This window comes from Plectropomus leopardus, chromosome 3 (assembly GCF_008729295.1).
Source record: "Plectropomus leopardus isolate mb chromosome 3, YSFRI_Pleo_2.0, whole genome shotgun sequence".
Taxonomy (NCBI): domain Eukaryota; kingdom Metazoa; phylum Chordata; class Actinopteri; order Perciformes; family Serranidae; genus Plectropomus; species Plectropomus leopardus.
The window spans coordinates 26,756,646-26,774,331 of NC_056465.1; the positions used below are offsets into that span (position 1 = coordinate 26,756,646).

The 17,686-nt window shown below is 42.3% G+C and overlaps 1 protein-coding gene across 1 annotated transcript in view; it reads left to right on the forward strand.

Moving 5' to 3' along the window:
* Nucleotides 1-16,740, forward strand: part of notch2 (notch receptor 2) — a 55,058-nt gene extending 38,318 nt beyond the window's left edge. The window contains exons 13-35 of the mRNA XM_042481852.1: nt 674-784; nt 938-1,130; nt 1,897-2,042; nt 2,134-2,247; nt 2,406-2,525; nt 3,307-3,459; nt 3,858-4,086; nt 4,993-5,194; nt 5,412-5,565; nt 5,794-5,978; nt 6,154-6,286; nt 6,412-6,663; nt 6,828-6,940; nt 8,555-9,090; nt 9,200-9,541; nt 9,667-9,809; nt 9,922-10,126; nt 11,240-11,327; nt 11,455-11,608; nt 11,687-12,006; nt 12,205-12,352; nt 12,983-13,080; nt 13,315-16,740. Coding sequence (XP_042337786.1) covers nt 674-784; nt 938-1,130; nt 1,897-2,042; nt 2,134-2,247; nt 2,406-2,525; nt 3,307-3,459; nt 3,858-4,086; nt 4,993-5,194; nt 5,412-5,565; nt 5,794-5,978; nt 6,154-6,286; nt 6,412-6,663; nt 6,828-6,940; nt 8,555-9,090; nt 9,200-9,541; nt 9,667-9,809; nt 9,922-10,126; nt 11,240-11,327; nt 11,455-11,608; nt 11,687-12,006; nt 12,205-12,352; nt 12,983-13,080; nt 13,315-14,754 — 5,579 coding nt within the window. The 3' untranslated portion in view covers nt 14,755-16,740. The remainder of the gene's footprint in view (nt 1-673; nt 785-937; nt 1,131-1,896; nt 2,043-2,133; nt 2,248-2,405; nt 2,526-3,306; nt 3,460-3,857; nt 4,087-4,992; nt 5,195-5,411; nt 5,566-5,793; nt 5,979-6,153; nt 6,287-6,411; nt 6,664-6,827; nt 6,941-8,554; nt 9,091-9,199; nt 9,542-9,666; nt 9,810-9,921; nt 10,127-11,239; nt 11,328-11,454; nt 11,609-11,686; nt 12,007-12,204; nt 12,353-12,982; nt 13,081-13,314) is intronic.
* The last annotated feature ends 946 nt before the right edge of the window (nt 16,741-17,686 follow it).

Here is a 17,686-nt window from a genome sequence, read left to right on the forward strand (position 1 = left end):
AAATACACGTTGTTTCAGTTGTTTTTAATGTTTTTTATTTTAGTTTTTATTTTTATTTCAGTTAAATGTTTTTTCACACCCAGTGTTATTTTATAGTTAAGTTATCTGTAATAACTTTGGAGTGCTACCCCACACTGCTCTGTGGATTAAAAGGCTTAATGTAGTACTGTACGCTGTACCACCCAGAGACTTAGTACTGAAGTCTGTACTGTCCTTGCTTTACCAAAACTGGCGTCAGGTCACCCTGTCTCACTTTCTGGTTTCATGCTCTCACTTCCCTTCGTCTGATCTCTCTGTCTCGTTTTCTCTTTGTATCTTCTGTTTCTCATCCTTTTCCTCTCGTGTGCTGTCTTCCACCTTAACAGCTGTTTCTTTAATGTTGTCGTTGTTAAGTTTTTTAACTTTATGTCATACTCTCAATTGTAGCCGGCCTCTGCTGTATTTAAAGTTTTTAACATTTCTTGCTGCATTTTTATGGAGTCTTGACTCCCCCTGGTGGTAAATGATCACATTTTGTAACAGCTTCTTGATATGCTTCACCTCACCTCAACTAAAGGGGACATGACAGGGTGTTTTTGATGAAATTGAAGCAAACATACAGTCAGATATAATGATATGCTTATAACCTGGCTTGTTACCATATATGAATATGTTATTATTTTTTTTTACGTAGGGCTGAACTGTGAGATCAATGATGATGACTGTGCCAGCAACCCCTGTGAGTACGGAGAGTGCCACGATGGCATCAACGAGTACAAATGTGTGTGCGCACCGGGATATACAGGTATGTTTTGCTTTGATAACAATATGAAATGGTCAGTTATGAGGCAGGATTAAATAGTACACAACCTAAAATTTGCAAGCTAATATTTGAATGCTGTTTGTTAAATCAACGGGATAACAAAGAACTAATTTCCTCTCAATTGCTCTTTAATAGGAGTTAAATGTGATATTGAGATCAACGAGTGTAACTCAAACCCATGTATGAGTGGAGGAACCTGCGTGGACAAGGTCAACGGGTTCACCTGCCAGTGTCCACCCAGCACCCACGGCCCTCTGTGCCTCTCTGGGACCGACCACTGCGCTCCTCAGCCTTGTGTGCATGGAGAATGTATTGAACAGCAAAACGGGTACGTCACCTTTATACTGCAGGTATGACCAAAGTCAGGCTTGGGGGCCAATTGTGCACTGCGGACCGATTGTAGGTGGCCCACAACTTGTCTTTCAAGAAACTTATGTGGCCCGCCACACAATAATGGTTAATCATGTAAGTGCACTTTGTATTTTTTCCATTCGAAAGTGTGAGCTGACGCTTTCAGGAGCAGTGGAAAGTGTAATACTTCTTCATTTAAAAATGACAGGGCTGCTTTCGTCTCATTTGTGTGTGTATGTGGGTGTGTTTTTTTTTTTACCCACATAATGCAAGAAGCAGGTGGCTGACAGGTAGTTTCACATTACCTATTCGGCCCCAATTCAAAAAAGTGTGGACACCCCCAGTATACCTTTACTGATGCTTGAAAATATATAACACACAGCAGTTATATGGTGATTGTGGGAATTTAAAAGATCTAAAGCAACAGTCAGGTCAACAACCAAATCATTTTCACCATGTTTCATTTTTATAGTGTTTCCCTTCACTCTGTTTAGATGTGGAGCCCCCCTGCTGTTTGGAGTTTTCTTCCAGCCTGTGCTTTTCTTGCTTGCTTTCTTGCTTTTCAAATTTCCCCCTGCAGAGCATCAGATTGCTGTAACAGTACAACTAAATGCAATTAATAATAATCCAAGTAAAAGTCATTCTTGAACTGATGCTGGAAAAAGAAATACACACTTGTGTTGTTGTTAATATATGACTAATTTCTTATTTCTAACTGGTGTTTTCCTTCCTGTTGTATAAAGGTATCATTGTGAGTGTCATGCCGGCTGGGTGGGACAACACTGTGAGCAGGAAAAGGATGAGTGCCAGTCCAATCCGTGCCAAAATGATGGCTCCTGTTTGGACCGACATAATGGCCACACCTGTGTGTGCCAACCTGGATTCAGAGGTAATGATAATATGTTACATTTCAGCATTGCCTTTATTTTTAACTTAGCTATTATTAGAGGAAATAGCACTCACTCTTCCTGTCTCATTAGGTATCAACTGTGAGAAGAACATAGACGAATGTGCATCCGGGCCCTGTCTACATCAAGGCATTTGTATAGATGGAGTCAATAGCTATTCCTGCCAGTGTAGTCCGCCATTCACAGGTTAGTGATATCACATTTCAGCCACATCAACATCCACTTATTAGCATGCAGTAGCTTTCTTTGTAGAAGCTAACTGAATATCCTTTTGGCAAAGACTTTCAATAACTTATTAACATTAACTTAGATCATTATCAAAAATGTGTGCTTTGTCAAAATAGGTAAACACTGTGAAGTGGAACAGGTTCCCTGTGCTTCTCATCCATGTGAGAGGGGAGGAGTATGTCATCCATCTGCAGACTACACCTCTTACACCTGTCGATGTCCTGTTGGATGGCAAGGTATGTGTGTGAGATATTGTGTTCATATGTCTGTTTGTTTGAGTTTGTATGGATGTGATACTAAAGCTTAGATCGGTTCTACACGAGCCTGGACAGTTTTTGTCCAAGCCTGACCCGAGCTTGACCCCAAATTTGTATTGTAGAAGAGGCCTTTAGTATATCACGCTTTAACCATCTTAAAATATATATATTTTTAAATATTAAAACATGTAGTACAAATTAAGTGCTGCATGTTTCCTCGCATCATTTCTCCTTCTTCTCTTCCTTCTGTTAGTCTTTAATCTCGTGCATGACAGGTTTGGCAAAGCATGGTGATGGCAATGCAGCGTGCAGATGATGATTACCACTGTACGCCGCATGTCGCATATTATGCACATCTCTTGCACTGCTGGGAAGGGAGGAGCAAAAATTACCACACAATTTGCCTTGCAGCTCCTCTTTCTTTTGCTCTCATTTTCCATTCCTCTCTCACCTGTGCTCTTTCCCCCGGTTCTCCACATGTTCCTGCCAAAGTGCCATTTAAGCATGAGACTGTTCACAACAGTTTCATTTTTAAAAAAATGAAATTAATAAACATCAAGCCTCGCGGTAATAGTGAGATATTAAAGACTGGCCCGGCCTAAACCTGGTGGGTCAGGTCAGGCGCAGTCGGGGTTCAAGCAGAGAATAAAAGCTCTATGTGAGACCGAGTGAAGCTATAAGATGGTGTGCCTGAGAAATTCATATCTAATATTATGTATTACTGCTAGACTGATGCTGTACTAACATGTTATTTGTGTAGGCACACGCTGCAGTGAGGATGTGAACGAATGCAAAAAGAACCCTTGCAAAAATGGCGGTCGATGCATGAACAGCCCGGGCAGCTACATGTGTAAATGTCAACCTGGATACAGCGGACACAACTGTCAGACTGACATTGACGACTGCTCACCAAGTGAGTTTCACTTTCAACTAATAAAATAATAGTGGCTGTAATAAATATACCCAAAGGAAGTTGCACCTCTGAATTTAGAAATGCCACATAAGATGATGCTTGTGTAGTATTCTTTGATGCATCTTCAGAGACTGGAGTTATCTCAAGCACTAGTGAAAAGCAGAATAGAAAGTCCCCTGAGATATATGATGTAAGCGTGGTGCACAATATAAAAATATCTCAGAGGAACAACCTTGTTAAAGTAAGGGAAAGTGCTTCCACTCTCTCCTTATTTCTTAGCCAGAATGCTGGCCCTTTGTTCATTGATAACTTTGATAAATTGTTCATTCAGGGGCGGATTAAAATAAATTTTTTGGTCATGGAAAACCTCTTTTCCCTCTCTTATCTCCCCTCATTAGACCCATGCCTGAATGGAGGCTCTTGTGTGGACGATGTTGGGAGTTTCTCCTGTGACTGTCGGCCAGGTTTTGAAGGGGAGCGCTGTGAAACTGAGGTAGACGAGTGTGCCAGCCAGCCCTGCAGGAACGGTGCCATCTGCCGCGACTACGTCAACAGCTTTGTGTGCGAGTGCCGACCGGGCTTTGATGGAATCCTGTGTGAGCACAACATCCTTGAATGCACTGAGAGGTGAGCCATACATTCATTCAAAGCACGGTCCATAAAACCAAGCATTTTATTTCCATGCTTAACTGCGGATTTCTGCTGAATCTCCTGAAAGGACCTGACAGAATGAATAATATCTGTGTCTGAAACAAATGTTCAGTTTGGGTAAGCTGAACTGTAAGACTTTATGCCTGGCTAAGGAAAAAGAAAATAAACACACTAGTTCTAAAGATGCCTGATTTGGGGTGAATCTGCCAGTGGTGCTTGCAGATTATGTATCTATTTAAAGGAAACTTTTTTTTAGTTTTCATCCTGGATGCTATTTTCCTTTTTTTAAGTGACTAATGGACACATTGAAATTAATCTACTATTGAGAGAGAGAGAGACTGCAGCAGCAACAGCAGGAAAACAGGTTGCAGTGTCCCTTCAAGCAATTGACATCCACTAAAAATGCTTGTTTTTGCATCTGAAAAAAACCTTTCAAAAAGATTTCAAAACAAGTCTTCTTCTTGAGCAGCTTTTGGTTGCACACACTTACAAATACACTGCAAAAGAGAAGGAAAATTTCTATTTTCTCAATAGGGTCTTTTCCATAGTTGCAAAAATCTGCACCTTTAGTGGATATATTTGATGGTGCACATTGTCCGCAGGGATTACATTGCAGCCGTTTTTGCTGCTGTGGCTGCAGCTGTCTCTCTCAGTAGTGGACCAGTTTGAAAATCTATTGTCTCCATTAGTTGTAGAGACAAAAAAATGAAAAAAATTGGGCCCAGGTCAAAAAATACTCAAGTTGCATTTAAGCTGTTAACATAGGAATATATTTTTGTTTTCTGGAAGATTTTGCCTTTTCATTTGAAACTCACTCAAACATATCCAGCACTTTAGACAGTTTTTCATCAATCGCTACTTTCTTTTCCCCCTTTCCCCCAGCTCCTGTCTGAATAATGGCACTTGCATTGATGATATCAACACCTTCTCTTGCCGTTGCCGTCCTGGTTTTTACGGGACATTCTGTGAGTACGAGCAGAACGAGTGCGACTCTCAGCCCTGTAAGAATGGCGGCACCTGCACTGATGGCCTGGGCACCTACCGCTGCACCTGCCCCGTGGGATACAATGGACAGAACTGCCAGGTAAAGTGTCTTGAGTGTTGCTGCAGGTGTACAGAGTTGGTTGTGTATTAGCTGGGTCATATGTGTTCACAGCAATTTAATGTTTGCCAACATTTATAACAACTAAAGTACCCACTGTGCAAGTAAAGAGGGGCGTTGTATGCTGTACAGATCGGAGAGCTCTTTGAGGCAAATTCCTGATTCCGTAACTCTCTCTCCTTTTGTCTTTTGTATGCAGAACTTTGTGAACCTCTGCAGCCAGGTGCGCTGTCACAACGGTGGCACCTGCTCTCAGACGTCCACCTCCTGGACCTGCCACTGTCAAATGGGATGGACTGGACGTTACTGTGATGTCCCCAACATGTCCTGCCAAGACTTTGCTGCCAGGCAGGGTGAGGAAATACATGACCAACAACACGTAGGATGAGGACAGATATAATTCCCATTCCAGTAAAGCTGAATTTCTGTTAGCTAGAGACATCACAAGAGAAAAGTTCACTGGTCACTTAAGCCTGTCAAAGATTTTTTGTTGTTATTGTTATTGTTTTAGATAAGCAATAATTGTATATCGTTGCATTTTTTATTAACATTGTGTGCCCTCTTTTACCAAATAACTGCAGGTCTGGAAGTGGAAAATGTGTGTAAGAATGCCGGGCGGTGTATGAATGTGGGCAATTCCCACCGGTGTCAGTGCCAGCCAGGATACACAGGCAGCTACTGTGAAGAGATGGTTGATGAGTGCCAGTCAAACCCCTGTCGCAACGGAGCCACATGCAAGGACTATCAGGGCACCTACGAGTGTATAGTGAGTATATTCTCAGCTGTATGTGTATATAGTATGCGTTTGTCGGTGGTGTAGATGTGTATGTTTTGTGGCTTTTAAAGCTTTTACGTTTTAACTTGTATTTTAATACCAAACTGGCAGCAATTTTCCAAAGCAGCCAACGAGCTAACCTCTGCCTCTTGTTTCTTTGCTCCAGTGTAAACCAGGCTACCAGGGGGTGAACTGTGAGTATGATGTCGACGAATGCCACTCTAGACCCTGCCTCCACGGAGGAACTTGCATCAACCTCATCAACCGCTTCACCTGCTCCTGTCCGCCTGGAACACACGGTAAGACTGCATATTACGTATGCACACACACAGGATGATCAAAACAGCCCTTTAAACATTCATTAAGCAACTTCATTACTGCATCTGACACACACACTGATGTCCGTCTGTTTGCTGCCCTGTAGGGCTCCAGTGTGAAGTGAATGTGGATGACTGTGCCCCCAAGTCTGGTTCCTTTGAACCTCGCTGTCTGAATGGAGGACAGTGTGTGGACGGAGTGGGCCGTTACACATGCTCCTGCCCTCCGGGATTTGTTGGAGAACACTGTGAGGGGGATCTCAATGAATGCCTGTCCAGACCCTGTCACGCTCCCGGCAGCCTTGACTGTGTACAGCTGGTCAACGATTACCAGTGTCGCTGTCGCCTTGGATACACAGGTATGTCCGTATTATTGTCCAAAGGGACATAACAGCACCATGTTTGGTCATTCAGTGTGTTGGAGAACCAGCAACGCATCAGTATTTTTAGTATTTCAGTAACGTAAATGTCTTGATAAATTATTCTACCAAGTATTTCAATTCTTAATTTTTTTTTTTTCCAGGTCGTCATTGTGAGTCCGTGGTGGATCTGTGTCTGTCAAAGCCATGCCACAACAGTGGCGTCTGCTCTATGAACATGAGCTCAGTACATGGCTACACCTGCTCCTGTGTTCCTGTAAGTGTCTTTTGTGTTACCACATTTCAGCCATCACAAGAAAACATGGTTTCAATCGATTGTCCTCTTTTATGCTCACTTCCCAAACAGCACTTTTTCCATTAACCTCTCAGTGCAGACAGGCTCTTTGCGCTCTAATTTGATAATAATCAGTATAACGCTATACTTTTAGATTTTAAGTTAGCGTCCTGATTGACAGTGCTGTGCTCATCATCTGTCAAATAACTATTGGCATGCCATGTGTATGCATAGTTTTGCTTTTTGCACTGTGTTTTGATTTTTGTGCAAATGCCCAAAGTTCATGATGTGAACTGGATACGGTGTTGTGTGGTTGAAAAAAGAGTTCCACCGTAGTCGATGGTGAACGAAAAATGACTGTCAGGGAATGTGTTTCAGTTTATACCTATTTAACAATATAATATCTAACTTTTCTGCATTAAAATCTCTAAAAATGACAAGACAAATTTTATATATTTATCCCAAACATTTCCAACAATGTTCAAACCCAGAGAAATCTGTAAAACAATCAGGAACAGGGTCCTTGTCATTTGGTTGCTGTCACCTGTCAGTGGCGTCATATCCCCTTTGCACATCTGTCAGAGTTGCGGTTGTCTGGTGAAGCTCTGATAAACTAACTTTTTAGCCATTTTTCGGCCACATTTTTAATGATACACTCAGGTCTCAGCCGCTTTTGACTATATATTTAAACCGGATATAAGATTTTAGTCATCTGAAGTTATTAGAGACACAAGCTGAGCAAACATTTGCAACAGCTCAGTACCAGCCCCAGAGAATCACTGATTTTTTCCGTGAAATGCTTTATTGAGTTTTTTTTACCAATTGAAATCACCAGGTTCCTTCAGTGAACACTGAGGGAATCTTAACCGGAAAGAAACTGACTGCAATGTCAACATTGCTGCAGCTTTTGTTACTGTTTTGACTGTATGTTTAATACCAATTGTATTCCTCCACTTTCTTGATATTCTCATTTGTCTATTGGTTACCTTCCAGATTCAACTATCAAACAATTAATGAAAAAACTTACGGTGAACTATGTTAAATGTATAATTGCAATTTTTTTTTTTCAATAAAAGTAAAGTTTAACAAGCCCCAAAAAGTCTATAAAATCTTAAACAGAACAAGTTTTTAGTGTGTTTCTGAAGCTTAATTATCAATTAAGTCTCAGAGGATATTGGATCTGTTTCAGTAAGCTGTCTGCTCACAGTAAACAGTATAGTTAGTAGTTGTATATAAATATACTGAATGACTTCAGAAAGACAATGAAAGTGAACGGGTGACTGACATTACTACTGCAGTGTTTTTCTTCCTTTTGCTCTCACACTAGAGCATCAATCTTTTCCCAATAATTTCTTTTTTTTCTCCACTAACTTCTTGCTCCCTCTCTTATTCTCATGCTTGCTTCAGAGGGCCACACCATGGCTCAGGTATAGTAGACAAGCAGCAGATTTGTAGGAGAACCCAGATGTATACTAGTTATAGTAGTTTGGTTCATTAAAGGTCAGCTGCAAAGTTTTATCGGCCTTTTACAAATGTGATGTTAAGCCTATTTTTAAAATCCTCCATCACACTTTAACAACATTTTATGTTTTATAGGGCTTTACTGGGTTCAACTGTGGCGAAATCGAAGGCTACAGTTGTGCAAAGCTGCGATGCCAGAATGGCGGGCGCTGTGTGGAGTCACCAGGTGGTCGCCTGTACTGCCAGTGCCAGCCAGGCTTCAGTGGACCTCACTGTGAGAATGAACAGAGGTGTCCGTGGACCTGCCAGAATGGAGGCATCTGCATCAAAGACCCATCCAACCCATACCAGTACAGCTGCCGCTGTCCCATGTACTTCTCGGGACGATACTGTGAAAACAAAGTACAGACACCACCCCCTCCAACCTGCCCTTATGTGCAGTGTTTGCAGCAATCAGGGGATAAAGTGTGTGACGGCCAGTGTAACAACCATGAATGTCAGTGGGATGGAGGCGACTGTTCGCTCAACTGGCAGGGGCCTTGGGATAACTGCACTGCCAATGTTCCCTGCTGGGATCTCTTTAAGAATGGCCACTGTGATAAGGCGTGTGACAACCCTGGGTGCCTTTTTGATAGCTTTGAGTGCCAGGAGACCAAACCAGCCCCCTGCACGTATGTGACCCCCACTTTATTTATTTATTTTTTATTGCTGTTACATTTCCGTTAACATTTTGAAGCCAAATCAAGAGTCACCCACCCTCCATGTACTGTGTATTTTCAGGTATGATAAGTACTGTGCAGACCACTTTGGGAACGGCATCTGTGACCAGAGCTGCTACACGGAGGCTTGTGGCTGGGACGGCCTAGACTGTTCTTCTGACACTCCACCTAAACTGGTGGATGGCACGCTGGTCATCGTGGTGCGGCTGCAGCCGAAGGAGCTGCTCGGTGACTTGAGAGGTTTCTTGCGCTCCCTGGGAGCCTTGTTGCACACTAACTTGCAGGTGAAGCTGGACAAAAATAAGAAGCCAATGGTGTACGCTTACTATGGGGTGGAGGAGGAGCACGGACGGCACGTTCAGAGAAGCAGGAGCAAGCGGGAGATGGAGAGGGAGGTTATTGGGTAAGGATAGCTCATGATGGGATGCTCACATAATTTCTCTTCTTCCAAGCTGCCATCTAATACTCAGGAGCTTAAGACCTCAGTAACCATGTGTCATTAGTAATTTTACATCTTTGTCTGCGCAGATCTGTGGTGCACCTGGAACTTGATAACCGTGAATGTTCCCAGACTTCTGTCGACTGTTTCTCCAACACTAATGAGGCTGCGTCATTCATTGCAGCAGCGCACATCAAAGCTGAACTGCCTTACCCTCTAGTATCCGTTAACAGTAAGTGAAACCTGGCATTCAACAGCTAATTCAACTGGTTTATTTTGGGGTAAAAACCTCAATCAAATGCACACAAAACAACTCATATTAGGTCGGTATTTGTACTCTACAGGTGACCCGACAGTTAAAACTGAGACACCGATTCTGATGATTCTGGTCGGAGTGGCAGTCGTTGTTATTCTGCTTGTCCTGGTGCTGGGGATGCTTGCAGCCAAGAGGAAGCACAAACATGGTGCCCTGTGGCTGCCTGACGGCTTTTTGGCCACTAAGAATGACAAAAGGAGAGAGCCTGTCGGACAGGATGACTTTGACATGAAGTAAGTGGATATAGAGAGAGTATAAACTATGTATACAAGTTTTCTGCCCAACCTGGAGTGTCCTGGTTGGGAACCTGGGGTCACAAGGCCCTCTTGATTCTAAGGGACGCTTGAAAACTTAGGTTTGAGTAGGCCAATATCTCAGCATTTATCTAACTTCTGTACATATCTTGTCCTGCCTTGGAAAAGTACTAATAAAACAATACCCAAGCATGAGGGGGAAGAAAAAAAAATATGCCCTTCAAATATGTATGGTTGCTATAAAAAAAATAATGAAACGTACTATGGGCTGAGAAACATATGGGAAGTTCCTATGACTATGAGATCTCTGTTGCAATGTCCACATCACATTTTATCCTTTACAACACGTTGCATTTCTCCACATGAAAGGCGCATATTGTCTAGTAAACACACCAGCTAGCAGCGTTGTATCTATTACTATGCAAAACCCTGTTTCCCCCCCGTTATTTCAGTTTCTAATGAATACACACCAAATCTGTCACACTCCATCTGCATATGACACCAGATGCTGCTGTTACACACACTGTTTTTATTTTAATGTAATTTAGCTGCATTACCATCAAAATTAAAACAAAATCTTTTGATAACTAAATGGTGTTTTAAATGATGCCGAAATATATGACACTTTGCAGCGTGCATTATGAATATTGCACACTATCCTAAATTCTTTATCCTTTATATTGGAGTGAGCACGTTGGATTTAATTTAATAAAAAAAAATGTTAACAAATAACATTTATTTAATGACTGTTTAACGTCCTGACTCCATTCAAATACTCAAACAGTAACTCTGTCTTGTATACAGTAACGACTGAGAGAATTTATACCAGAGTGAAATGTAGGGCTGGTTAGGTGGTCTTGGGCGAAATGTGGGCTTACAAAGTGATGTTTCTCTCCTATTTTTAAGAAACTTTTGTGTAAGATACTGTATTTTATATAGCTTAGTGGGATAAGAAGAAGACTGCAGTTTTACTGTCCAGTTCACAGTGATTAATATCGCTGGATATTACTATAGCTGGAACATGCATGCTGTGTCCTGCAATAAATAAAAGCAGAATGTAATGTTATTATCGCTTTAACTTTTTTTTTTCAGGAATTTCAAGACTCAGGATGGAGCCATGATTGATGGGAATCAGAGTCAAAGATGGCTGGAAGACGAGGTCCCATCCAAGAAACCAAGAGTAAGTGAAATGAGAAAGAAAAAAGAAAAAAGCTGATTGATCGGAGCAGTTGGAGGGGGAATGTTTGGAAATGAGGAAAGGTTGTGGCTGCTGTGAACGTTGTTTCAAGTTCTGTTGCTTCTTATAGACTGAAGACAAACCCTTGCTGCCCATCGCTATGGATGGAGGTGTTGACCGAAGGGAGTGGACCGTGCAGCATCGCAAGGCTGCTGACATCACCCTCACTCCCCCGCAGGCCGACCTGGATGTTGACTGTCTCGATGTTAACGTCAAGGGACCTGGTGAGAAAAGTGAACTTCTGAATTCTACATCTGTTCATTTTCACAGATTCCCTTAATAATATATTGCTTCCCTCTCAGATGGATTCACCCCGCTGATGTTGGCGTCTTTGCGTAATGGCGGAGGCCCGGACTGCAGCCTGCATGGAGAAGAGGAGGAGGAGAGCGGAGGAGATGAACCAGGTCCGAGTGTCATTTCAGACCTGATCGCTCAGGGTGCTTCTTTGATGGCTCAGACTGACCGTACGGGAGAAACGGCGCTCCACCTGGCTGCCCGCTACGCCAGGGCTGATGCTGCTAAGAGACTGCTGGACGCCGGCGCTGATCCCAACGCCCATGACAACATGGGCAGAACTCCGCTGCATGCTGCCGTGGCGGCTGACGCCCAGGGAGTCTTCCAGGTGAGACTGTTTGATCAGACTCGGTTATAAACTTCAGGTGAATCTAAATTTGGTCAATTTTTTTATTAGACACCAGTTTCATCATCGCATTTACTAAATAAAATAAATAAAAATCGGTCATTCCTATGAACGCATAATGACTATGGAAATCTGGACCACTATCATTTGACATGTTTCCTTATCTTTGTCTTCTCTTAGATTCTGATCCGTAATCGTGCGACCGAACTGGATGCCCGGATGAATGACGGCACGACTCCGCTGGTCCTGGCAGCCAGGCTAGCTGTGGAGGGCATGGTGGAAGAGCTGATCCACTGCCATGCTGACATCAATGCTGTAGACGACCACGGTCAGCAAACATTTCTTATATTTACTCTTCCTGTGTAATGTCTTTATTTATTTTTTACTCTAATGTATAGTGTATGAGTTGCAGCATTTCAGTTTGTTGCATTACAGTATTGTTCGTATTGAAACTGCAGTATTACAATTCGAAGTCATGCTAGTTATGACGGACGGGAGCTGACAAAATAAGTGAATAAATACATTAATTTGCTATTGAAATATCATAAAATGTATACATTAATTGATATAAATTGATATAAATAGATATTTCTCTTTTAATTATTTGCTTTATTTATTTACCACTGTATTGATTCCCCTATTTATGCTTCCATTTTTAATTAATTTATTAAATTTTAAGAGTATTTTTGAATTTTTTATATTTATATTTACTGACTTACTTACTTCTATCTCAAAGGTAAGAAGGACATTTTATAAAAATCCATGCATGCAAATAAGAAGTGTTGATGGCAGTAAACCTTAAAGACGCTGTAATACTTACTTCAGTCCTGATTAGCTCTGATTAGTCGCAGAAAAATAGTTATGACTGGAATGTAGCAGAAAAGTTTAATTGGAATAATTTAATTCTGGTTAACATGAATGTGCTTCTTTGTCTTTTCTCTGCGTCTTTCCATTTTAGGCAAATCTGCTCTGCACTGGGCAGCTGCTGTTAATAATGTGGAGGCCACTCTTGTCCTTTTGAAGAATGGAGCCAACCGTGACATGCAAGACAATAAGGTCGGTTCTTGTGCTTTCATTTATGCTGTTTCAAACCATTGTTCCTTAGTTTTTGCATGCTGACAAATATTCTCCGCAGTGGTGTAACGGTAATTTAAAAAATTTGCATGTATCTACATGAATTGTACCCATCCGACTTTTATTCTGAGATTTATTTAAAATGCACAGATTTAATTGAGACTCAAAACAGACGTTTTGTGTATTAAAACCCGTTGTTTGCTGTGCTCCCCTCAGGAGGAGACCCCTCTGTTTCTTGCAGCCAGAGAAGGCAGCTTTGAGGCCGCTCAGGTTCTTCTTGACCACTACTCCAACCGTGACATCACCGATCACCTGGATCGACTGCCCCGCGATACCGCACAAGAACGTATGCATCATGACATAGTGCGTCTGCTGGACCAGTACAATCTGGTTCACAGTCCACACAACGGGCCTAATCACATGGGCGGAGGAAACTCCGGCGTCATGTGTGGGGCCAACGGAGCAGGCTTCATCGGCATGCGCCCCGGGCCGCAGGGGAAGAAGAGCCGGAGGGGCGGAGGTGGAGCGAAGGTGGGAGGTGTTGGCGGGGGAGCTAAGGAGCTCAAAGACATGAAGGCGAAGAGAAGAAAGAAGCCTGCTGGAGGGGAGGGGCCGGGCGTCGGTGCAGGGGGAGGAGGTGGAGCAGGCACAGGAGGAGGGAACGCGAATGGCGTTAAGGCAGCAGGACTTCCAGAGAGCTCGGTCACCATGTCACCGGTTGACTCCCTGGAATCACCGCACTCATACACAGGCGACGTGTCCGGCGCCGTCTCCACCACAGCGAACTCCCCGCCGCTCCTGAGCAGCCCGACCTCCAGACCGATGCTGCCGCCCGTCAGCCACATGCTGGGACAGCAGCAGGGCTGGGTGGGCATGACCAAACACGGCTACGGCGGCCACATGTTTGGCCTTGTGCCACACCAGATGGGAGGATCTCACCCTGGCATGAGCCAACGCCACGGCCAGGGCCCGATGATGACTCCCATGAATGTCACCATGAGCAGAGAGCAGCTGCCGCCCATCGTCACGTTCCAGATGATGGCCCCTGGAGGAGGCCAGCCAATGCTGAAGCAGCCTCAGCCGGGGCAGGTACAGGTGACGCAGTCCCAGAGCCAGACCCAGAATCAGGGTCACTCCCAGCAGGGGCCGGGCCACCTCCGATGCTCCCAGAGTATGATGTACCAGATGCCTGAGCAGATGAGCATGGCGCACGGGCTCTCCCACGCCATGCAGCACCCTCACACCGTCAGCCACGGAGGCCACAGCGGGATCGAGGGCCAGTCTCGGCCGCTGCCTTCCTATCCGCCCATGCAGAGCCCCGTGGATAAGTACCCCACTCCCCCCTCCCAGCACAGCTACACCACCACCGGCTCAGAGGGCACCACCCCGGGCCACTCTGCCCACCCGCCCAGCGAGCACCCATATCTCACCCCTTCGCCTGAGTCCCCGGACCCTTGGTCGTCCTCTTCGCCACACTCCAACTCGGACTGGTCTGATGTCACCACCAGCCCCACCCCACTGGGAAACCCCCACCATGCACTGCCGTCTTCACACCACACACACATTCCAGAGCAGGTGCAGCTGCAGCCGCAGTCGCAACAGATGCAGCAGGCCTCTCAACAGCCTCCGCTCGGAAACATGCAGGTGTTTGCGTAGACCGCCCGAGTGAAGCGTAAACAGACTGACTTTTGGGTTCTGTGCAGTTGAATAACGACACGCAGTAACTCATCTAATGCTTTTCTCACGTCTCCTGTTAAATCTTCTCATTTGTTCCTGATTAGGAAACGTTTTCTTCTCCTCTTTGCACTTAAGAACGGCTTGTATAGTTTTTAAAACGTTGTTGAGTATTATCAGCTAGAAATCAAAAGTTCTCAAAACCAAAAAGCAGTTAGCTATCCGTCACAAGTTTAAATCCACGTTGCTCCTCTGATCCCAGCCGAGTGTCCTCTGCTCTCTGGTGGCAGAGGCAAGACTTTTCTTTTCGGCCTTTGGCGCCCAAACACAAACTGTTTATTGAGGGATCAACGAGGAAGTGCCGACCAGATGGCGGCCGGCTGGTACTGCGACAGAAAAACAGACTGTTGAGATGGACACTGAGTCAGAGAAGCGGACGTTCTGCAGTGATTCTGTCTTTTTTGGAGAACATTGTCTTTTCGCTCTGCTGTTTGCTATCCTTACGTGTTCAATGTGATAAGCCTGCCAATACTAACTCGTCGTCGCAACTATTCACTCTCCTTTTTTAATACGATGGGTCACATTCAGTCGATGCTTTAATTCAGCAAAACTACCTAGTTGTTGCCTTAATGTTTTTTTACTCATGCATTGTTTTTTAATATGCTAAATGGGGAATTTTATAAATTGCATGACTAGAAAGACAAAATCAAGTACATTTTTTATAGAAATGCACACAAATGCATCTTGTTACTAAATGGTTGTACAATGGTTGTATTAACTGCATTGATTACAGTTGATAGATGTTCGTGTTTCCCATCAAATGTCTGAACAGAAAGTTCAATAAATTCAGCTGTGTGCAGTTTATGACCTGAAGGCAGTTACTATTACAGAAATACAAGTTGATTTGAAACCAAATCGCAATCAGAGACGGTGCCGCTGTATTTCATGTGTTGTTGAGGGATTAATTAAGCTTGACAAACTTTATGCAAAAACAGACGTTAGTTTTGTTGTATGATGAAATGTAAATAGACTTACAGCACATTCTGCTTATTATTACTGATCTGGATTTGGCAAAAGTTGACTTTTTTTTTTTTAAATGTTTCTTTTATATATATATATGAATTCTGTTCGCACTTCTTGAATGATTCTGAATGTTACAGAGGTGCATGTTTTTACTTTTAAACTGCCTCCTTGCTAAATGTTTCCTCTTCCAAAAATCATTTAACCAGTTTTGCCTTTTGCTTAACTACAATCAGTGTATCTCTGCACCTTTTTTTTAAACTGTAATGATTCATAAACCAAGTCTGGAGGTGAGTACAGTTTGATAAAGTATTTTTTTATCTTCCTTTTTAAAGTCAAGGTGGATCATAGCTTTGTGTGACTGCTGTGTAAACACAGACAATCATTCACTGTTTTTTTTTTTTTTTTTGAAACTTTGAGAAGAACATCAGTGTCTCTAAGACCAAATTCTTGTTTTTCTGCCAAAAATGTACATCGTGTCCAAATTTTTTATCAGTTGTTGCCGTTGTTTGTATTAGTGTTCTATAAAAGACACACAGCACACACACACACGATACAAAGAAATGTTTGAATTACCACTGCAACCAAATTATTCACCAATATTCCCCGTTACCTGACACTTTTTCTCTGTACCTGTGATGTCCCTACAGTTTCACAAAACACACGTTGAGGTGTCAGTCTGTTTTTGAAAGAGTTCAGCATGTCGGTTCACGTTCATATGCAAGGCCACATGTGTATTTTCTGTACATAAAATGTTTTTAGTTTTTTTTTATTGTACTTCTCTCTGTTAACCAAATAGCCTATAATATACTTGCCATATGAAGTAGTGTTCACCATGTTTTATAAGGTAGAAGAACTAAAACTGATGAAAAATAAGTTGTCTGTTGTCAAAAAAACCAAATGATCAACCAAATGTGCTTACTGAAATAAAGCCCAGATCTTCGTAGACTTCTGCACTCATGTCTTTTTTGTTGTTTAAAATATATTGTAAATTTATCTGCATGTTCAGACAGGTGTTGGAAAGTGTTTTATGATGTTTTTTATGTGGAAAATTAAAGTAAGGCACAGATAAGAATAGAATTCAAGTGTTAAATTATGGATAACCACAGGTTGTATTTTATTTAAAAAATATATATGTAATACTCCTATTCAACTTATCACAATTTGCCTCTTAGGGCACTGGATTTACCTAAATAATTTTTATGTAACATCTTGTTTCCCAGATCCAAATTAAGTTATTAACATCCCATCATGCTCTGTGGCATATTTAAAACTATTCATCACCAGACATAAACACCCATATGTTTAAAAATGAAATAAATAGAAATAAAAGTTATATGTAGATAGATAGATAGATAGATAGATAGATAGATGTGTGTGCAAAATAAAGTTTCAGAATGAGAAAGCTGTCTATTTTTGTGCACAATCTGCAAAATATTAATCAGGAGATGTGCAAAAGTCTGGGAAAAGACAGTCAGTTGAGGTCATTTTATTGATGAGGCCCACTGCAGTCAGGAAGAAACTGCTCTTGTATATGCACTGCATGTATATGCACCCATCAATCTGAAATAATATTTGCAAACATATCACAAAAGTGCTATGTTTTAAAAGGGACAGTAAAGCTTAAAAGACTGAAAAACATAAGTGCATAGATATTGTGTTCAAATTTGTCTCAGCAGCTTTGCTGACCCATGTTGTCTAAAAATATACCAAAATCCAATATTCCTGCATGGCAGAAAGCTGTAAAGCAACAGAATGAATGTTTTATTCAACATTTTTATAAAAGACTTTTATTGATTTATGTACTGATATTATGATCATTTATTACTATTAATTATAATGCTCGTGTCGTGTAGAAGATCAATTATCTGTGCTTTCATGTATGTAGGTGTTC